The sequence below is a fragment of the Lytechinus pictus genome, chromosome 1 (assembly GCF_037042905.1).
Source record: "Lytechinus pictus isolate F3 Inbred chromosome 1, Lp3.0, whole genome shotgun sequence".
Lineage (NCBI taxonomy): Eukaryota > Metazoa > Echinodermata > Echinoidea > Temnopleuroida > Toxopneustidae > Lytechinus > Lytechinus pictus.
Genome location: NC_087245.1, coordinates 33,183,922 through 33,207,735, shown reverse-complemented (window position 1 = coordinate 33,207,735; position 23,814 = coordinate 33,183,922). Strand labels below are relative to the sequence as shown.

The 23,814-nt window shown below is 38.4% G+C and overlaps 1 protein-coding gene across 1 annotated transcript in view; it reads left to right on the top strand.

Annotated features, from left to right (window-relative positions):
- LOC129261203 (uncharacterized) overlaps positions 1-23,814 on the top strand; it is a 66,223-nt gene that overhangs the window by 10,549 nt on the left and 31,860 nt on the right. The window contains exons 4-18 of the mRNA XM_054899279.2: positions 7,039-7,379; positions 8,133-8,200; positions 8,819-8,967; positions 9,956-10,078; positions 10,880-10,944; positions 12,251-12,447; positions 12,770-12,830; positions 13,404-13,476; positions 14,033-14,162; positions 14,696-14,869; positions 15,177-15,544; positions 16,004-17,601; positions 19,344-21,814; positions 22,270-22,448; positions 23,064-23,244. Of these exons, the coding sequence (XP_054755254.2) occupies positions 7,039-7,379; positions 8,133-8,200; positions 8,819-8,967; positions 9,956-10,078; positions 10,880-10,944; positions 12,251-12,447; positions 12,770-12,830; positions 13,404-13,476; positions 14,033-14,162; positions 14,696-14,869; positions 15,177-15,544; positions 16,004-17,601; positions 19,344-21,814; positions 22,270-22,448; positions 23,064-23,244 (6,178 nt within the window). The remainder of the gene's footprint in view (positions 1-7,038; positions 7,380-8,132; positions 8,201-8,818; positions 8,968-9,955; positions 10,079-10,879; positions 10,945-12,250; positions 12,448-12,769; positions 12,831-13,403; positions 13,477-14,032; positions 14,163-14,695; positions 14,870-15,176; positions 15,545-16,003; positions 17,602-19,343; positions 21,815-22,269; positions 22,449-23,063; positions 23,245-23,814) is intronic.

The window sequence follows — 23,814 nt, the reverse complement described above, 5'->3', positions numbered from 1 at the left end:
TTGTGTCGAAACAGAAAAATCTAAGAAACAGATCAACGAAAGTTTGAGAAAAATCGGACAAACAATGAGAAAGTTATGAGCATTTGAATATTGCAATCACTAATGCTATGGAGATCCTCCCATTGGCAATGTGACAAGGATGTGTGATGTCACATGTGAACAACTTTCCCTTTGATGGACTATAAAATGCCCCCAAAATGTCTCTTTTTGCTTTTTCTTATGGTGACACAAACTCTTTATCCATGATGTATTCTTTAATAATCTGTATCACATGTCCTCCTATCATGCCTATAGAAAGAACATGATCTACTGACTGATGAGATAAAAGAGGCAATTTAAGTGAAATATATAGGCCTACTAAAGTAATTGGGAGAGTTGTTCACAAGTGACATCACACATCTTTGTCGCATTGCCAATGTGAGGATCTACATAGCATTAGTGATCACAATATTCAAATGCTCATAACCTCATTATTTGTCCAATTTTTCTCAAACTTTTGTTGATCTGTTTATTTGATTTTTCTGTTTTCACACAAGCTACCTTGTTCTAAAGGTTTCATTCTCCTTTAACTGAAAGTGAAAGATGCATTTCCAGTTATTGCTTTTCACCAAAATATATTTACAATATATGTAATTCTTTGTCAGCTATATTCATATCAGTGGATATGCAATGTGGTCAAGTTTATAGATTAATGCCAGTTGTGGTACCTAAGAATCTGAAAATTAGTTTGAACAAAATCCAATAAAATGACCACCCAAGTGTTTTTATGTTGAGTAAAAAGAAATATATTTATGCCAGATGAATTTGGAAGAAAATCTAATTGCTAAGATTAGAAGTGAGCAAAATAAGCATGGTGTTTTAGCCAGAGGTCTGGTTTTCCCCATCCATTATAATACACTTAAAGAAAAATGTATTAACTGTATCTATTGACAAACCAATAAAAAGTATGGTATAATGTCTGTTAAAAAAATATCAAGCATTAACATATTTTTGTATATGATTTGTGGCAGCTTGAGATCTGGAGGTTTTTTTATTGGAAGAAGAACTTTTGATGAATTTCATGTTCCTATGGTATTATAACAGTAGGCATTGCTGAGTAATTGCTATTGAAATTTTTCACAGAATTAGAGGATACATGTACATACTATCTCCAGGTTACACGGGCCTAATCACTAGAGGCAGGTCATAGATATTCATTCGACCCAACCCATTGCTATTTTTTTTATTTTGATATGGCTGATTAACAAAGTGTATGCATATGATTGTCCATCTAACACTGATTCTATTTTTGGTAATTATTGAACTTCCTTTTCCCAAATTGGGAAGAAATATCACCAATTTTGGACTATATTTTGACTGGCGGAAGGATTAGGGCTATTTTGCTGTTTGAGGTGATGAATCTGCTCCCCCCGACGGTGTCTTCAAACACGCCAATTTATTTTTAAAATGAGCCGGTCGAGGGACCCTTTTCTGGTCAGATATGGATTGCCAGATATATATCCTATCCACTGGTAGTAAACATTCGACCCCCGAATTCCACCCTTATTTTTTATGAATTTTTTAAAGTGCCAATTTAACACACGAGTCTATGGGGAATGATTTAGGCCTGTGATACCTGTACACCTTGACCATAGCCTATTACAAGGAGAATTCCCTAGTGGATGAAATACCTGCCCAAACTCTTCAGTAGCAGATTGCTTTCACTAGTATACATGTTTCAATCATCAAGAGGTCCAAAAACTGAACTTCATGGCTATATACAAGGCTACATAGGGGTATAACAGGTAACAAATTGTGATTGGTAACTCTGTGTTTGTGTACCTAGGCTAGGCCGTGTAGGCTGTGTGTTTGTCTCTGTGATTCATGTTGTCGTGTGTTTTCGTATACCGACGAGCGCTGATGTAAATCGTGTATAGCACCCATCACAAGATAGGCCTTGCATCAATTGCACTTGTGAAATTGGTTCATGGGGAAGGGAAGGAGAAGAGAAAACTTTAGAATTTGGCTGAAGAGTGGTGGATTCAATAGGGAGGGGGGGGTAGAGAAAAGCATAGTTAGTATGTTTGGGGGGGGGGCTGAGAATGAGTGCTACTGCTATCTTGTTCAACTTTTACTGACTTCTAGCCAGACTAGCCCCCATCCATTTAGAATACAAGCCATCTAACCCCCCTCTCTCCCTGTCTCTCTCTCTTACATCCCTTGGCTTGGGCCCTTGTCATAGGAAGATGTGAATGTATAGTATGCTTGTATGTTGATTCTCATTTCTTTTTATTGTTATCTAATTTAACTCATGTGAATCTGGTATTTATATTGTGGGCAAATCTTGAATCCAGATATGCACACTATTCATATCTACAATTTGCATTATAGGATTTGGGCCCTACATTGCATCCATTGTTGAGCTACATATAGGCAGGTAGGATGTGTGTAAATCCATAGGGCACTAGACATTAGGAGTAACATTAAAATTGGTCATTACATAACACATCTGTATATTTCATGCATTTCTTTGTGATAAAGTGAGTGTACAGATGTTAAAGAAAAGCCAGGAAGGTAAATTAAAAAGAAACCTTCATGTGCCATACAATACAGGTTACACGGGCCTAATCACTAGAGGCAGGTCATAGATATTCATTCGACCCAACCCATTGCTATTTTTTTTATTTTGATATGGCTGATTAACAAAGTGTATGCATATGATTGTCCATCTAACACTGATTCTATTTTTGGTAATTATTGAACTTCCTTTTCCCAAATTGGGAAGAAATATCACCAATTTTGGACTATATTTTGACTGGCGGAAGGATTAGGGCTATTTTGCTGTTTGAGGTGATGAATCTGCTCCCCCCGACGGTGTCTTCAAACACGCCAATTTATTTTTAAAATGAGCCGGTCGAGGGACCCTTTTCTGGTCAGATATGGATTGCCAGATATATATCCTATCCACTGGTAGTAAACATTCGACCCCCGAATTCCACCCTTATTTTTTATGAATTTTTTAAAGTGCCAATTTAACACACGAGTCTATGGGGAATGATTTAGGCCTGTGATACCTGTACACCTTGACCATAGCCTATTACAAGGAGAATTCCCTAGTGGATGAAATACCTGCCCAAACTCTTCAGTAGCAGATTGCTTTCACTAGTATACATGTTTCAATCATCAAGAGGTCCAAAAACTGAACTTCATGGCTATATACAAGGCTACATAGGGGTATAACAGGTAACAAATTGTGATTGGTAACTCTGTGTTTGTGTACCTAGGCTAGGCCGTGTAGGCTGTGTGTTTGTCTCTGTGATTCATGTTGTCGTGTGTTTTCGTATACCGACGAGCGCTGATGTAAATCGTGTATAGCACCCATCACAAGATAGGCCTTGCATCAATTGCACTTGTGAAATTGGTTCATGGGGAAGGGAAGGAGAAGAGAAAACTTTAGAATTTGGCTGAAGAGTGGTGGATTCAATAGGGAGGGGGGGGTAGAGAAAAGCATAGTTAGTATGTTTGGGGGGGGGGCTGAGAATGAGTGCTACTGCTATCTTGTTCAACTTTTACTGACTTCTAGCCAGACTAGCCCCCATCCATTTAGAATACAAGCCATCTAACCCCCCTCTCTCCCTGTCTCTCTCTCTTACATCCCTTGGCTTGGGCCCTTGTCATAGGAAGATGTGAATGTATAGTATGCTTGTATGTTGATTCTCATTTCTTTTTATTGTTATCTAATTTAACTCATGTGAATCTGGTATTTATATTGTGGGCAAATCTTGAATCCAGATATGCACACTATTCATATCTACAATTTGCATTATAGGATTTGGGCCCTACATTGCATCCATTGTTGAGCTACATATAGGCAGGTAGGATGTGTGTAAATCCATAGGGCACTAGACATTAGGAGTAACATTAAAATTGGTCATTACATAACACATCTGTATATTTCATGCATTTCTTTGTGATAAAGTGAGTGTACAGATGTTAAAGAAAAGCCAGGAAGGTAAATTAAAAAGAAACCTTCATGTGCCATACAATACAGGTTACACGGGCCTAATCACTAGAGGCAGGTCATAGATATTCATTCGACCCAACCCATTGCTATTTTTTTTATTTTGATATGGCTGATTAACAAAGTGTATGCATATGATTGTCCATCTAACACTGATTCTATTTTTGGTAATTATTGAACTTCCTTTTCCCAAATTGGGAAGAAATATCACCAATTTTGGACTATATTTTGACTGGCGGAAGGATTAGGGCTATTTTGCTGTTTGAGGTGATGAATCTGCTCCCCCCGACGGTGTCTTCAAACACGCCAATTTATTTTTAAAATGAGCCGGTCGAGGGACCCTTTTCTGGTCAGATATGGATTGCCAGATATATATCCTATCCACTGGTAGTAAACATTCGACCCCCGAATTCCACCCTTATTTTTTATGAATTTTTTAAAGTGCCAATTTAACACACGAGTCTATGGGGAATGATTTAGGCCTGTGATACCTCCAGAGTTAGCCACCGTTATAAATTTATGACTCTGACAAACCGAGGGAGACATTTACACAACTGGTGTAAACTCTAGTGCCCTTGCCTTCATAAATATTCCCCCTATTCCTGAAATTACCAGAAAAGAGGAAATATTTATGTTATTCCACCCCCCCCCCCCCCACACACACACACACACTCTCCAAAACAAGAAGTCAATTCCTTGGCTGTCAATGAATGGGGGTTGGGGTCATTCATGAAAATAAAGTGAAACTAAAAAATATACAAAAGGGAATAAAATTAAAAAATGTGGGTAATACAAAATTTCATAAGGAGATCATCAAACCTTTTAGTGCCCCTCCAAACCATTCCCAAACAGCAAAAACTGCAGTGTTGATTGGTATACATGGAGAACCACATCAGTCATTTCACTCTGGTTTTAAGTTTTGGTGTTCAACACCTATAAAACACATATGGTTGTTTCTTTTACACTCCTTGGCGGTTCAATGTCTATGGTGTATTTTTAATACCTTAGGGTGTGGTCCTCAAGAGACACCAACTGGTGTCCTTTTTAACACCTTAGTTTTTAATAGTGTGTACTCTCACTTTAAATCAAGTGTCAAGTTCTTTATGAAGCATTGGGATAAGGTTTCAATAACATTATTTCTACTCAATTAACTGAAATGGAATACCCTTTTTTCATTTTATGCGATCCTGAAACACTTACAGTAAGAATATGTTGTTATCTACTGAGGGTTTTTTTATGGTCCACAGCAGCAAATTGGCCATAAATTGTAATTTCCAACTGACGTTTGTGTATGTGCAGTTTGCACGTAGCCATTCTTGTGGACTCGTCATTGTCTCGTTTAGTTAGCCATAAATCTTGGAAGATAGTTCCATCATTAATATCTACTTTGTATCTCTCTGTGTTTTACAGTTTGAGGATCTTTACAAACATGTGAAAATGATAGCAAATATGCTAGGGTCTGACGGGAATATAGCCTACTAAGAGCAAGATTTTATCCAGTTCTCTGAAAATGCTTTAGATTTATATTTTAAAAAAAAATTGTTTAAGATTTGTTTTGTTAAGTTTTCTGTCAATTACATGTACTATTAGGATGGTAGGACCAATACATTTTCCTCTTTTCCTAGTTACTTTGTTTAACTATCCTGATCAACAATAAGCAGCTACACATGTACCTCTGTGGAGAGGTCTTACTGTATTTTCACAATCTTTCTACATGATATTTCCTCATTTGATTTGTTTCCTTTCTCCATTTCTCCATTTTTTTACTCTTCTTGTCAGCTGTTACTAGTACACTATATGCATTTTGTGCACTGTTAGATTTAGTCTAAAAAATGTCATCAAAATCAAGTGTATTGTTTTTTATTGATATATCTCCCGAAAGATGTAATTGAATTCCTGAGTATATTCAATTAAGCCATATGTGGACTTTAGATCAAATCACTTTCCTCAAGCCTCATAGTAAAGATAACCTCATCTCTTTCATCTGTCTACCATTAATCAGAAAAAGTTTGGTAGAGGGGAACGTGATGGGTGATATTTTACACCCCTCTTGCCCTCTGATAGGCTTTCCTAACAGTCACTTCCTCCTCCATTTTAAGAGAAATTTGAGAAAACATCTTAGTTATTCAATTAATTCCATGTTTGCAACTGGCATGTTGTGTTGTTGATGTTTTAATTTTTACATTATTTTATTATATGGATAATGGAATTTCAAGGAAGGGTGGCCAGAAATATTTGCTTTGATTAGAGGCAAGTTTATGTTATATACAGTCTAAAGAAAGTGTGATTCATGAAGGGGGCTTTTGTTTAATAATGATATCCGGATTGGAATTTTAGAAAAGACTGCAGCCGGTCATGCAATTATTAGGTTATCTTTGTTCTTTATGTAGTAAGAGAAATTGTATTGCAAACTCCACTTTGAGGAAAGTAACAACCTCTCAGCCTATTTATGAACAATCTTGATATCAGGGTGAACCTCTACTTTAACATACCGTACATCTTCTAGTGTTTATCTTACTGAGCTTGCCACTGTCAGGGGTGATAGTCTCAGGAGCATCTTAATCCAATAACGGCAAAGGAAGTTGTTCACAAGGCACTAATCCCTTCTTTTCCTCTCTGAATTTCCATGATATGTTAGCCAGATTTTTCTGCTCTGGTTTGCCCTCATTTTCAGTTCCATGGTGTGTGAAAATGAGGTCAGCGGACAGAACCTAATCAGAAATCATTAATATTGGAGCCATAAGCTTGAATAAAAATTGAAGAAAAAAAAATCCTGTTTTAGACTGTGAAAATATTGTCCATGAGTATTGAATTTTTAGATTTCTTTCTGGAAAACAGAACAAAATGTATAGCAGAAGAGAAAGAAGAAAATCCATGATATAACTTGACATAAATCAGATTTGTTCATTCATGTTTGAATTTTTTTTTCTGTTACTGACTAATCTTTTTATTGTAAAAAAGGACAAGAAAGCAGGCAGTCTGATTGATTTATTATTTTTGCTCTTTGTTTAAATCCCTGAATACAATCCATGTATTAGATTTCGCCTGAAGGCAAGTACATATTTGGATCCCCGTCAGAGAATCGGCGCAAAAAGCCCTCCTCCTCGCCCTCGACGCCAACCACGCCCACTCCGCCGTCCACTCCTCGGCTACAGCACACCCCGGCAACAGCACGGAAGATGCAACAACTGGATGAATCTCCCAAGCTCCAACCTGTTAAATCAATCATGCAACAATCAAATGTCCAGATACAACATGCCCCATCACCACCACAACAACAACAACCACAGCAACGCATACAACAACAACATCAACCGCAACAACTAATACAACATCAGATGCAACCTCAAACCATACAGACAAAGTCGATATCTATCAAGTGAGTATTACATTACCATTAGCCATTTGAGCAGAATGTTGGTGTAAATAATAGTTCTACATCTAACTAAGATCCTGGTTGACCGTTCAATAACATGTTTATATTCACTTTGTCTACAAACAGTTTGTCTCCTCAGATAGTCTGATAACACATTTGCTAAACCGATAGGCCCGTATTCTGAAGTCAGGTTTAACTTTGAGTTAGACCATGGTCTAACTCTGTGCTCAATTTATGGGAAGCCAAATGTGTCAAAATTTTTATTAAGTTGTATGTTTCTTGTTTAACTGTGCTCTTTCCTGATTCATCGATGGTGAAGACAATCATCTATTTATACTTCCTGGACAATTATAAATGATTTGAGAGCCAAATGAGCTGAAATATGATATCTGTACCGTTAGTGATTTATGTAACAATTGGCTATCCATACTTAAACCACAACTTTTAACCTGAGTTTAAGTTAAACCCCGACTTCAGAATACGGGCCATAAAATCTGCAATCAATTTGGTTTAATTCCTATTTGATTTATGCTACATGTGGTCTACTGCAACCCATTTAGTATAATTTACTTGTAATCTAATGCCCAATCGTTCAAATAATCATCACAGTGATGGTCTAACACCAGAATTTGTTTTTAATCCCCAACTTAGAAAGCAGCAGTGTAACCAAAGCACCAGCTCTCATTACTAGACCTATTTTATTTTCTTTAACATTTAATTTTTCTAACAATTTGTTTTGTTTGTTTTTGTTTCCAGGAGTGGAGATGGACTCGTTAGATATTCATTTGATCTTGAAGTGGATTATATAACAGAGAGATTAATTGGTAAGAACTTGAATTTAAAACATTAGATATTTTTGTTATAACATCTGTAAGGCACTTTGTACTGATGTTTCTCAGTGCACAATATTCTGACTTTGAATTAAGTACCGAAATCTGTATGAATCACTAATTCTCAGAATCACAAAACAAAGACATGAACCTCCATTTGTTATAGGTGATCCTATATTGTGTTAAATGAGATAACCATAATTTTCTCTGTTTGAACATTATGGGAGTGCATTTCCTGTGACCATCCATAGCCATACCTTGAAAATATTGAATTTTCCATTCAGAAGCTTTTTAAAAGAAAGTATTTAAATCTTTTAAGATGCTTGTTGAGAAAGAGTATTTTAGTATTCAATGATTAAATTTAACTGTAGCTGTTGTTAGTCAAAATGATTGAAAATCTTGATTTGGGCCGGATTTCAAGATTTATTTTTGTCCATAGTGTGTGTGGGGGGGGGGATAAGATTACCTGCTCCCATTGGCCACTGTACGTAATAAGAAAAATCGAAATCCCCCCCCCCTGGATTGACATCAAAAGTCACTAGTCATTCCTATAGCCATATGTAACTTGAAAACAGCTTTGTGAATCAGCCATTTTATTTGTTGCCCTTGTAGCCGTGTCTTTCCCTTCTGGTGGTCTTGAGAACCAGTACCGAAGCAACTTACGAGATGTAGTCCGGATGCTAAAGAGCAAACACAACAACTGCTACGTGGTCTTTAACCTATCAAGGAGGAGACATGATGTATCCAAACTAAACCAAGAGGTAAGGAGAATGGTAATATAGTCCTAGTGGTTATAGTGTTGTTGATGGTGGGTGTGGCTAAAAAGAAGTTGTAGTGAACGATTATAGTGGTTGTAGTGGTTGACAAAATTATTTGTTTTAGTTTTGATGTCTGGCTTTAATTGAAATGTTGATAGAATGATAGCGCTCAATAATAATATTAGGCATTTGTATAGCGCCATCTATCTAGAAACAATCTATTCCGAGGCGCATTGTTATTATTATTACCCCGGCTTTAGCTCGAGCTGCCTTTCAGCGCTCGTGCATTCAAGGAATTAATCGATGTTGATGGTAAGAGTGTTCATGGTGGAGGTGGTGTTGGTAGTGATGATAATTGACAGTGGTTCAGGTGGTGTGATTGTGCTACGATGGTGGTAGTGGTGGTGGGGGTGGTATTGGTGGGAGTGGTTATTGTGATGGTGGTGATTGTGATGATAGTCATGGTGGAGATTGTGATGGTGATGGTAATGATGGTTTGTGGTGGTGGTGGTGGTGGTGGTGGTGATGATGATGATGATGATGATGATGATGATGGTGATGATAATGATAATGATGGTGATGGTGATGGTGATGGTGATGATGGTTTGTGGTGATGGTGGTGGTGATGGTGATGATGGTGATGATGATGATGATGATGGTGGTGGTGGTAATGATGGTTTGTGGTGGTGATGTTGATGATGATGTTGATGATGATGATGATGATGATGATAATGGTGATGATGGTTTGTGGTGATGGTGGTGGTGATGGTGATGATGGTTATGATGATGATGATGATGGTGGTGGTGGTGGTGGTGGTGGTGGTGGTGGTGGTGGTGGTGGTGGTGGTGGTGTTGATGATGATGATGATGATGATGATGATGATGGTGATAATAACGATGATTATGATCGTCAACTTGTAAAAGGCTTTTCACATCAACAATAATTATCAGTTATAATCTCTGTATTTCTCTCTTGCATCTTCCTCACTAGGTGCGTGATTTGGGCTGGCCCAACGTCCTCGCCCCTCCCTTAGAGAGGCTTTGCAGCATATGCAAACAGATTGAGACTTGGATGAAGGGTAACCTCAACAATGTTGTGGTGCTACATTGTAAGGTATGTCCACTTTCCATTGATAACAAGAATAGTGGGCCTTATGAGCAGGTAGTCTTTCTGTTATATATGTTTCAATAGGAAACAAAAATGTTCTAGGCAAATCAAATGTGTGGTATTCATTGAAAGGGGTTCTTCTATTCAGGTGGTCACTAAAGCAGATTTGACTTTATTAATACAGACTATGAAAGGGAAGAGTGTTATGAAATAACAATACTACATCATCTGCTCAATTAGATAATTGTGATTTTAATAGCTTTAGTGTGGAATAAGACATGGTTCTCACTACCTTCCTAAAACTAGTTTACTGGAAACTAGTTAATTGGAAACTAGTTTAACGTGTAATGAGAACGGTCGAAGCGATCTTCCAAACCGGTTCATAAAACCACCTCGCGATGTAGTTTTCAAGATCGATAAACTGATAAACTGGTTTTAGCGTAAGTGAGGACACAATCGTTCTTTGGGAAGCGATCTTCGCACATTATGAAAACATGTCACCCCTCTGAGAGCATTTCCATAGCAACAAGATCCCTTTACGTGAAGTGATTTTGAAAACCATTTTCGTATGATCAAATGGGAACGTTAGCAAAGCGATCTTCCAAACTAGTTTCCTGAACCGTTCTCCAGTAAACTCATTTTAGAAAGCGTAATGAGAACAGTGTCCAATATAAATTGCCACAGTCAACCCAACTCCTGTGTTAAATGGACATTCTGTGGAATACTGCAGTTATTAGCTCTTTTGCACTTAGAGATTACCTTTTGTAAATCCTGATATATCATTCTTTCTTCTCCTTCCTTGTCCAGGGTGGTAGGGGACCCATTGGCGTAGTGGTATCAGCCTTTATGAACTATCTGAGCATCACTTCAGGGTAAGTACTTTATATCCATCTTTTTTTATTATGGTTCATCACCATTTTTTATATACCATTTGGGCCAATACCAGGTGGTCTAATCTGATTTCCAATTCAGTTATGGTTCTCACTTAATTTAAATCAAGGACAAACAATTTGTTGTGGCATTGTAGTTCAGCAATTTGATTAGGTCCAACCCATTATCAGCATCAGTCTGCCTGTATGGATATCACTCTGATTACAGACACAAGAATTTTGTCTGTAGAAGTCCAAAGTATTGTAGTAGGCCAAGGGAATGGGAGCTTTCTTGATCATTCTGATCAAGATAGATTAAACCTGATCATCACCTAGCTGGACCATCCTAAGCTCCTTAACTCAAGCTTTGCACTTAATTGTAAGACTAAATTCTCTGATTGATTGCATGTGTAAATGATATGCAATGCAATACTACTTAAGTCAGTGATAATGCGACTTATTTCAGTTCAGTTCAGTTCATTTATTCATTTCTAAAAAAGGCATTGAGTACAGATATATACATAGAAAATAAAACAATACAATACAAAAATATGATTGAACAGCATAAATAACAAGAATAAAATGTTCAATCAATACAAATAACAATAATGATAACAGTTTAAAGCAATTAATTCCAAATGAGGAATATATATCACTAAATGTTATACAAAATGAAAATGGTAAAAGTTCACTTTAACTTTATAAATAAAGAGAAAGTTCCTTCCAGGAGATTTAGTAGTTTGTTTTGCTTTCACTTTCTATTATTGTTCTCATAGTTTTCTCAGATCATCTTCATTATATTTCAAGTGTTGTATCAAAAGTAATCAGTGGTGGCAGCAGTGGGATTTTCTGTTGTTGTTTTGTTAGTACAGGGGGTATAACATAAATAGATTGAATGATATGAAGTTGATTGTACTTTTTGTATTTGGTTAGTGATAGACTTACAGATATGCTTAATTGTACAATTGATCGTATAATTTATGGTACAGGGCCCTGTGACAAAAGTTACTATTATGGTAACTTTGCCATCCTTTTATACCTACCATGGTAACGCTGATCAACAATAAATCAGAATCTAGGACTTCTGGAAAGCTACCATTGCGTGGCAAAGTTACCATAATGGTAACTTTTATACAATGGGGCCCAGGGCTTTGGAGTTGTTTTATCCACGAAAATAGAATTACAGGATAGTGGTTGGTACAAAAAAAGGTGTTATCACAAGGAAAAGTTTTCCATTTCAACAGTATTACATGATGTTATTTTTACATTAGCTGGGGATTTCATTTCTCGCTCCATATCCCTCTTTCAGAAATGATTCGACGATGGATCGTCATGCCATGAAGCGTTTCTTGGATGCCAAAGGTTGGGGCAGCATGCACCCTTCTCAGATGCGGTATATTGATTACTTCTCTGGGCTTTTAACCAACTCCATCCAGATCAACAGCTCACCCCTCTTTCTTCATCACGCTGTCATCCATGGGGTGCCTAACTATGATTCTAATGGAGGTAAAAACTATCTATAACAAGCTTTTGATTTCATCATACTCTTCATCTGTTATTTTGTAACTTGTTACTCTTTTCTTAAAATCTCAAATTAAGGATGAAATCTCTTTTTAATTCTTATTTGATGCAGCTTTGCCGAAATCATCACTATGGTATTTATTTTTTGTTAATTGATTTTGGTGCAATGAACACTGCTCATCAGGACAAAAATATTTCAGTTTTATTGAAAATTTTGTATTTTGATTCTACAATAAATGCAGAAAGTAATTGAAATTAATAATTGGACCAGCAATTCTGATTTGTTGCTCTTCATTTCTTCTGTCAGGTTGTCGTCCTTTCTTGAGGGTTTATCAAGGCATGAGTCCTGTATACACATCGGGTGTCTAGTAAGTAGCATTTCTTATTGTATCATACATGTAAGTTTCAGCGATGTGTCTATGAGAGCAAAAAAGCATCACTGCCTGAGACAACCAAGACTGAGAAAAGTTACAATATTCTATGCGTCGTTCTCTTTTTTCATCTTTTTTTTTTTTATTTGAGGGGTTGTAATATGAGTGGATTTGGTCACTCAAAGAACATAAGCTTGCAGAAAATTTTTTTATGTAGGTGACTCTCCTCAGTTAAGATGAATTGGATATCTGTTGAACTTATTAGAAATTCACCCTAGAAGACAGATGTTTTGCAAAATGGTCTTTGAAAAATGTGTTGGCTTATAACTTTATCAGACTTTTGGAAGGCTTACTTGTGCAGAATTAATTGTATTATTATTTTTTTTTTTTTTCAAACTTGAGTGGAGTTTGAATAATTGACACATTTCTTTGTGCTTTTCACTGTATTTAATGAATTGCGCATTACTTTTTATATTGTTCTAGATTACTTATGAAGGGCTGAACTTAATTTAATATATTGAAGGAAAATGTATGAAAGAAATATCTCTTTATCCAATGTCTCATTTGTAGCACTGTGCCTGAAGGAACTAGTCGGTTTGTGATCACGCCCGGTAGAGCAATTCCTCTTAGAGGTGATATCCTGGTAAGTTTGAAACTATCAAAATTCATAATTTTCTCTATAAATAACTCAATATAGAAAAAGGCATCCTTTACAAGTTCTGTGTGGTATTGTGTCCCATTTACATATTTCTAAACATTACAATCATTATGGAAATTAAACGTATAAATTCAAATGTTTAAAAAGGAGTATGTAGGTAATTATAATGAATAGAATGATGGTAAAAATGATTGAGGTTAACTATTGTCAACATGTACAAATAGCATGCAATTTTTTTTAGCTAAAACTATATTTTTCATAGTGGCTAATGTCATTAGCTTTTGTGTTGTTTTGACAAATTCAAAGAAAACTAAAATATTGCAATTCATAGAGCACCCCTTTCTACTCTGTGAAGATTAAAATGGCTAGGTTTTTTTATCACTACAACAGGATTGTTGTGTTAATAGCCTTAATAGAATACTATCAAATTCTTAAAATGCTAATCAGTGTATTTAGTTTAAATTTGAGCACAGGCTCGAAATGTAACAATTGACTAAACTAGTTCAACTTCACTCTCTCTTTTCTTTCATCCATGTTACAGCTAAAGTGTTACCATAAGAAATTCAGGTCGACAACTCGAGACACAATCTTCAGATGTCAGTTTCATACAACAGCAGTGATGGAGTATAGATTAGTCTTCCAAAAACAGGAACTAGATGATGCCTGTACAGGTAGGATGTGCAATTGGGACGATGATGGTGATGATGACAATGATGATGATGATGATGATGATGATGATGATGATGGTGATGGTGATGGTGATCATGATGATGATGATCATGATGATGATCATGATGATGATGGTAGTGATGATGATGATGATTGTGAAGGTGATGATGATGTTGATGTTTATGATGATAATGATGATGATAATTGTGAGGAGGAGGATGATGAGAATATTTACTGATAGAAAATATTATGATCATAGTTATAGTGATAACAACAATCAGCAGTGGAATTTTATCACCATCATTATCATATTATGATACCATATTGGCGTAATCATGGAACAGGAGAAAGAATACATGAGCAACTCCTCTGTTTTTATGAGAGAAAGAAAGAGACGTCTCCATTTCGAAACTTCCTTGCATAAAATACAAAAACAAAGTCAAAAGAGTGTGTGCTTTCCCTGACAGAACTGTGTAATTTGTAAATGCTTAAGAAGACTAGAACTCAAGATATTTTTTGTTTGTTTGTTTCATAGATGCTAGATTCCCCGAGTTCACCAAGGTAGAACTGATCTTCTCTTCTACTCCCGATGCCCTCCATGGGAGTGACTATGTCTCAGGAGCTAGCTTCCCGTCTGAACACATCGATGATCCATTGATCAGATGGGATTCGTATGAACACTTCAATGACATCATCGAAGGACCTGAAGGTAGAAGCCCATTGTCTTTCATTTTCCTATATTTTCATTCTATAAGGTCTTGGTGTGCATTTTATCAAATTTATTTTGCCAGAATCATAAATAAGACCAACAAATCAAGAAGAGTATTTTAAATCAGGTAGAGGTTTCTATTCTGTAGCTCCTATTCAGGTGTTGATAGAGCAAGTCTGAATCCTATAATCAATGTGTTAAAAATATTTATACCTGATGGCTTCACTGAGGATTATGGCCAATAATTTTTGTAAAGGTTTCTTTAAAGGGATCAACATGTAAGTTTTATCGTTCCTTTCTACCCTAGATGGAGGCCCTGATCTCAATGAAACATCAGGTAACAACAACAACAACATGATCCTGGACATCCCTCACTCCTCGGCTCCTGACGGAAGCCTCTACGCCCAGGTCAAGAAAACACCCTCACCGGAGCAGTCTCCGATCATCCCCAGACTGACCAATGGGGATACCAATGCCCCCTTGCCTTATGTCCTCTCCCCTGACAGAGCCCCTCAGGTCCACACCTCCAAGGATGGAGGCAAGAGAAACATGGACTACCGGGAGAGAATGGCCCTGGATGAACTGCTCAAAGGCATCACTGGGGAGGATACAGATGGAGGAATTATGGTGAACAACAACATTCAGTGGAAGGCACCACCATCCCCTGATAACAAGGTCTGTTCAGTTACTTGAATCTGGGTACTTTGATGGTGGTCCCTATAAAATATCAAAGGGGGGGATTTAAATGGAGGTTAAAAGAAACGGTTCTTTAGATTTTGAGGAAGTTCTGTTGTAAATTTTGAATTATGGTCTGGATAGGCCCTATAACGTCACAAAGGCCTATAATGACTTTCAATATTCTGCCTTTGGTCTAAAGAGTATTTTGTATCTTAAGGATGTCAACTGTATCAGATGGTGTATTTCGTCACATATTTCCCTTTAATAATCTTTGATTGTGTATCCTTATATGCTTTGGAAGAAAAGCTCTTGAATTTACTATTAAGTGATGATGATGATTGTGATCATGATGATGGTTCTAATAGACTTATACATGTGCTCTTTCTTTTGTTCTTGATATCATAACCATCATCATCTTCAAATACAGCTTCTTTATTCTAAATTGTTTAATCCCAGGTTCTCCATCATGAGCCTGTCCACACAAGGCGCATTGTTAGTGTGAGTGAGGATCTCCGCCATGCTCCGGTTTCCCAATCCAAACCCAAACCGCCACCACCAGTCCAGGAGGATATCAAAGAAGAAGCTGCTGGCCAGGAGAACTCTTCGCCCTCCAAGAAACCAGCATCTAGGAAGGAGTCCAGTGAAGCTGAGAACCCATATGCAGAGATCACAGACGCTATGCAGCAGAAGCTTCAGCAGAACCCCAACACCAACCAGAGTGGTCCACAACAGGAGAGGATCCAGCAGGAGGTGGTCCAACAGGAAATGATCACACCTGTTCTTGTGACGAATAAGGAGCAATACGCACCACCAATGATGAATGGAGGCATTAGTGTGCCACGTTCTGTGGAGCAGCACAATCCCACGTATGAGATCACGCCAAAGGGATCAAACCATCGGACAATGCAGAATGGTCCTGTGAGCCAGAATGGACCGGTGGTTCAAAGTGGCCCTATGGTTCAGAATGGACAAGTGAATTTAAACCCACGTCAGGTGAACCTCAACCCAGGACAAATCAATGTTCCCAATGGACCGACACCTATGACATATAACCAGATAGGTTACAATGCTAGTCCAGCCCAACCGTATGTAGCACAGATGAATGGGCCGGTGGAGACCCCTATCGTACCCAACTCTCTTAGTAGGGTGACAGAAAGGACTCCTTATGCAAGTAGACTAGAAAATGGCCCAACATCTCCTGTGCATACCAAGTATGAGCCGCGTCCTTTGAAAGCAAGAGAGGATAGGTTCCAACTCCTAAGGAAAGGCCCTAATGCGCCCGAACAGTACCAGCCATCCCCTCCATCCCCTGCACAGGTTAGCCCTGTCAGTCCTACTGATAATGGTGATGATGATGGGCTTGGCTGGCTCAGGAGGCAGCAGGATAAACTTCGTGAAAAGCGGGAGAGGGAAAACGGAAGACCCATTGTGAGAGAATCCCCAGGAGAACCCATCAGAGTTACGCCTGTCAACGCATCTCCAAAGTTACGTGTTCGTTTTGAGGGTGACGTCGAGCCGGCACCCCTTATGGTGTCCCCACCACTGTCCGCCAAGAGGGAAGAGCCACCGTCTTGGCTTGCACAACAGCAGAAGTTGCAGGATCGTCAAGGTAACAACATCACTCCTATCAACCAGGCTCCAGTGGTGGCCACAGAAGTAACACCAGTGCAGAATGCAATGTATCCAGCACCTGATCACCTACTGATGACTGGTCCTCAGGATGGTGGCGTGTCTATGAGACGGGGTGTGTCACCTCCCCCTCTTTCTATTTCAAAAGACTTAGAGCGATCCATTAGCGAGCTTGGGCAAATGAACACTGCCAAGCCAGCCCAGAGCTACGTTCAGCGGACTGTCACCACCAGCACGACCCGAGAATGGGAGCCCCATGAGAGACCACTCAACAGGCAGCTATCTGATCTGACCCATGATAGGGTTCGTGACCCTGTGTACCAGAGACCTGCTGATGATCAGTCACCAAAGGTCCCTGCTACACCTTCTACGCCTTATGATCCAGTTCCTCCCATTCTTACCAATGCTCAACTGAGGAACGATGGGTAAGTCACTACCAAGTGCATGGTGATGTATTTTCATTCTTGAAAATTACGATTTATTGTGACTTTATTTTAATTTTTATAAGAAAAGGCTCAAGGCCAAGATATATGTGATGTCTGATTATTCATGCAGATCAAATGCAATTCAGCCTTATTGGCTGCTAAATATGGGTGTGTTAATAAAACCATGACCCCCCCATCACTTATTTTTATTTCTCTTTTTTTTTAATTGGTAAAATTTGCCAACAAACTCATGAACATTTAAGAATTGTATATTCTTTAGTAAACTTGATATTTTGATATTATGCTTTTCCCCCTTCTGGACCTTGTATTTACCCCATTTGTTGCAAAGAGATTTTTAATCCCTGTAGACTTGGCCAGGGCCCACATGGTTTCCTTACTTGACCTTTTAGATGGAACGACTCTTCGCTGGTTATGATGCCTTTGTGATATTTTTTATTCAAGTTGGTTTGCTGGTGAAGGAAAAGAGGAGTACTACTGACCCTTTTGATGTGTGATGCAAATTTTCCTATCTTCTTAAATTCATGGTTTTTTTTCATGGTTTCATTAATGATATCATGGTGCATTATTTTGAATATCATGGGGTGAACATTGATTGTGTTTGCATTGCATTTTGGCACCAACTACAAGATCTTTTATGTAAATGAACAGAGACACCAACGCAAAACCAGCAATTATTTTCTATTCACTATTATTATTTTTTCTGGTTGGAGGGGTTTCTAAATTGATATCTGAAATACTCTCATTGGAAAAATGTGATTAATCATTCATTTAAATCCATTTAATTTTCTTTTAATCAAGAATTATTTGAATTATTAAACTAAACTCCTAATTTGTTCTTTAAATCATATTTAAGTCATATATTTTTTCTTTCTCATTCTGGTGAGCCATTCATATATTACGTTTCTACATGAGTTTACTAAAGATCATCCGTGTTTCAACATCTGGGCCCTGTCTTACAAAGAGTTGCAATTGATCCAATCAATCTCAACTGTCTGGAAATCCATACCTCCCATTATTTTTTTCTACAGGAAATTTGCACATCTCCTTAGTAAATAAAAAGAATCAAACTGAATTTTCAAGAGAACGATGAATGTATGAATATACACCATATCTAGAAAATATTTTGAACACACATGCATTTTAGATGTTGAAGTTACTGGCCGTCCATAGTTGCGGTTGATAAATCGCAGCTCTTTTTAAAACAGGCCCCAGGTATGTGTTTGATGTGACCCATTGCATGATAAGTTATATACGTATTGGTATTAAACATTTCATAGCATGTTCAGGAATTTTCTAATTAGATGCTACTTGCGACTGTGTCATATTTGTATTATTTTATCATGTATACTACATCTTATGCCTTTGGAAATGACTATCTGTGGGGAAAGTGGATAAGCCTACATTTGCAGGGGAATAATGACAAAAAATAGAGCAAAATATATAGTGATTTACAAAGCATTAAACATCAAAGCTGTTTAAAATCATATAAAGGAGGTGATTTGGGGGTAATTTCATGACAGTCGCAAGTAGCAACTCTATTAACCAATTTGTGAATTCACCTGGTTTTTATTAAAGTTATTATTAACATGGTATGATCCACTAACATCTTCCTTTTAATCTCTGCCTTCCTCCATATTTATTCCTGTTTGTTGGTGTTTATCATGGCGTGTGTCTGCCTACGATATATTCATGCATCTACCAAACCTTCACTACCACAATAGCCATAGCAATTCCGCACAGGAACAGAGGCGGTACCAGTCACGGACAGAGCTAGCCTCTCAAGCTGGTAGCGTGCCATTTACAAACACTTCTTCTGGACATGCCAGCTTTGCTATGAATACCAAAACGGCATGCAGCAGTAGTGTACCGTTGAAGGTATCATCCAGGGTGTCCGATTCCAACTCCTTGACACCTTCGGTTGATTCTGGTTACAAGTCCTCTTCTTACCAGACCTTGACATCTGGTCTCTCAGGAGTGAGCCCACATGAAACTAGTATCGATGTGACAAGGTACAAGGGAAATGATGGCTCTGAGACCACCATTAGAAACACCACAGAGCGGAGGAAGAAGACTGTCCAAGTTGAAGCTGTTCTAAACAAGGATGGGTCCTATCATTATCCAGCTATACCCATTACCCAGTGGAAGAGTAACTCTGGTAGTAAAGCGATAGAGCAATCATCGTCACCGCAGCATCAGCCTAAAGTCAATATTCGTGTTAATCCTTATGAAGAGGTTGATAGCTTTCTTCCAAGGCCAGGCGATGCTACAAGGACTTCCTCAAGCCTTCAGAAACAGCATGGTGGGCAGCCCGCAGCCATATCCTCAGGAAATTTACGCTCTCCAACATCTGCCTTTGTTCCTCTGTCAGTCTCAACATCCATGGGAGAGCATCTCTATGATACTTCCATTCACTCCTCTTCTTCCTCCTCTTCTACTTCATCTATACCTACTTCTCACTATCCTCATCACTATAGAAATGACAATAGTCCTTATTACCAATCACAGCGTAACCATGGTAGCGGGAATCATCCTGGTAATGGGTATCATTCTCATAATAACCAATCACATCAGTACGTCCACACACAACAGTCTTCCAGTAGTAACTCACAATACCAGTCTACTCCCCAAAAGGGTTCCTCTGTGCATCCTTCCCAGATAACCTCCGGGGATCGGGAATATGAGTCCGTCTCCCATACTCCCGATACAAGCAGTAGAGAAAGAACCGGTCAGTCAGATCTCACCCCTTCCCAACATTTGCTGAAGTCTGCATTCAGAAAAGCAGACTTCCTCCTCTCTCCATCAAGTGTACCAAGTCTTTCAAGACCCATTCCTATTCCAAACGAGCGACCAAAAGTCAGTTTTCATGACCAAAGCGAGAAGCAAGGGTCCAGATTGCCCATAGGTAGCTACCAAAGGGACCTGTCGCCTGAGGTGGAACAGCCACCAAGGGCATCCTCTGTACCTCCAACACTCCCCTCTTATGATTGGGTTATGAACAGGATTAGGGAGCTGCGAAGAGGCACTAATAATGGTAATCAAGGCACATGTGTGGGTTCAAAGGAACACTCTTATGATAGGACTAGGGAAAGTAAATTAGATAGCAGCCAGAAAGGTGGTAATAAGGTTCAGTTTGATTTGCGGGATGAGATAATAACCAGTAGCAAGAATCCGAGGGGTAGTGGCACAAATCAAAGTAAAACAAATGTAGTCCAGCCTATCCCACAGCGTCCAGGGAGGCCACAGTTTGAAAATTTGGCAACCTTACCCCCTAAGGGTAACACTCGTAGTAGGACTCCGCAAGATGGTGGGACTCTGTCCCGCAAGCACCAGGACCATAATTTACGTGAGATGGTATCCAATAATGTTCCTAACAGGAGAGAAGAGATAGAGCACTGGAATAATTACGGGTATAGCTATAACAGCAATTCTATGCAACAGACTGGTCAACCTTTGCCAGGCCCTTCTGCATCACAGAGGTTCTTTCCAACCAGTCCTATGCAACCGAAGGATGGCGAAAAGAGTCCGGTGGGTCGTCATTTTCATCTTCCAGAGTCGCGATTGCCCGACCATCTTCTTCATAATCAGCAGCCGGCTAGGACTGAGCGAAATGTGCGGACGTTAAACAAACAAACCCTGCATGTGGAGGCGACTAACCCATCACAAAGTGTGACCTTTAACACAACCCATCCCTCTCTCTCCTCCATGCATGGAAGCACCCCTTCCTACAACAAAGAAGGTCGAGTCTTTACCCGTAGTGTGAGCAACTCTGGCCTTGATGAACTCCTTGAGACTAATAATAACAACTCTACTAATGAGGATCCCTTCAGTAATCTTGATGATGCTGTCAAGATGCTCTCTCACTGGAGCAATGAAATCCAGAAACTCAGTGCCCCTTACAATTCATCATCGATTGATGCTAACCATAACACGCATGCCTCACTAGACAACCGTGCCATCCTTTCTCACCATCAACTCAACAACAACAACCAATCAGATGACAGGATTAACCGAACTCAATTTCAAACCCACCAATCCAGTGGTGGGTACCATAACACATCTCAAACATTGACCAATCACAGACCTCAGGCTACGTCCACACCTAAAAAGAACTTTGATGAAGTTGATCTGCACATTGATGAACCAACAGAGGTAGACAACATACCAAGAGGGGTGGTGGCCGACAGATCGCCAAGTGAGTAATATTTTTCTGATTTATCTCTTTTTGAAATCCATATTAATTTTTCAATCATTTTCATTTTTCCTCATTTGTCATATCCATTTATTGTATAATATCTGTTATTTTCTATCCTTTCTCTTTCATTTTGTCCCGAATCTTTGAAGAACACAAATATTGAAATGTGGTATGGATATAAAGTATGATGTTATACTGTACAACCCTGTCTTTGTTGTCAAATATGATGCATTTCATTATAATTGGAATTTCAAAGCCATTATTGTAAAGCAATACAATTAGATATTTCCCTTTCTTTTACCTGTTGAATGTGTTTATTAATCCTTATGAAGGAAGATGGGCATATGCTTTACCAAAAAAGAAAACTTTGAATTTAAACTTACCCACATTTTTCTTCTTTTTTGTCATGTCTTGATTTTGAATCTAGTCTAACTCTCTTTTACTTGTTTGATTAGATTTTGTGGATAGGACCCCGCCAGCAACCCAGTCCAGGCCACCACGCCGCACCAACTCTCAGTCAGGTTATGATTCTGATACCGGTATCCAGCAGTACTACCGCCCCCCTCGCAGGCGCAACCTAGTCGACCCCGGTGCAGAGGTTTGGCTACAGAACCCCGGAGGACTTCCAAGGAAGGTTTGTTAACCATTCTGCTCACCATTCGTGTCACTTTAATATAGTATATCCTTGTTCTCATTTGTCTCTTTCTGTCTTATAAATTTTTTTTTTTTTGCATTTTATAACCCTTACTTTTCCCATTGGCCTAAATGTATTTGATCTGTTTAACCCCCCCCCCCCCCCCTTTCTCTCTCTTCAACCTTTCTCTCACTTTACTCACTTTGTCTCTCAACTTGTCTCCCCCTCACACTCTCTTTGCTATTTGTTTTTGCTTTTCGGTTTTCTGCTATTGTACCCCCCTCATCTCTCTCTTACTCTTTAGTCTTTGTTACAAATATTTGATATTTGATTTAGTTTAATTACATATGATATGTTTGTATAATGCCATTGATTCAAATTGAAATTCATTTATTCAACATCTCTTAAACAAATTACAATGTATTCAGAAATCAACTTTCTGAATAATATGTTACAATAATTTAATGACTATACATATATGAACAGATTATAGCAAAGATAGAATACATTCTTCATTATAAATACTGAAATACAAACTTTTTGAAAGAGACAGTTTCTGAAGCACCTAAAAACTATTTGTATCCATGTATGCATCACTCTTTTATTATCTCCCAGGAGAGTGAATTTTGGAACCGGAAAGATGGACTCAAGTCTCAGGAACCTCCCAAGGAGTACGACCTGAGCTCGTCTACCGAGAGCATCTCTGGTTCCAAGACGCCCAAGTTCCCTGTTGGGCCCCGGGCCTATGCCAACATGACCAAGACCTTCATCGTAAAGACTGGAGCGCCACCCCATGGTGAGAAAGGGAAAGTCTTGCCGCCTGTACTGCATGCTGACTATCACCTTGGTAAAATCATACTCATTCCATCTAGAGATGTAGAGAAAGAAATTCTAAGGACCAGTCATATATCTATATTTTCATGCTTATTTATTTTGAGTTTGTTCTGAATTTTGCTGTTTTAAGGGATAGCCTCCATTGGAAAAAGGAAATGCATGTTTACTTAATTTCTACATCTTTGAGCATGCAGAGCCGGGTGCATCTTGGTATTATTACTGAATTCAAACGTTGCGAGGGACCAAATGTAGTAGTTCAAAGCTTGATAGAGAATGGATTTTATTGGTACATGATTGGTTGTTAGAATACTAAATATAAATGTGAAATGTTGAAATACTAATAACTACAATACTAAATCATTAGTACAGATCATTCATTAACTAATATATAATCAGATCATGCAGTGAAATTGAACAACAGTCAAGGGGACTACCCATTTTTCTTGAAATGTACCTTTCTGAAATGATGAAACACTAATATCCGCATGAGGAATGCAGGGATAAATGTATTATGATTTAAAGTCATATACAA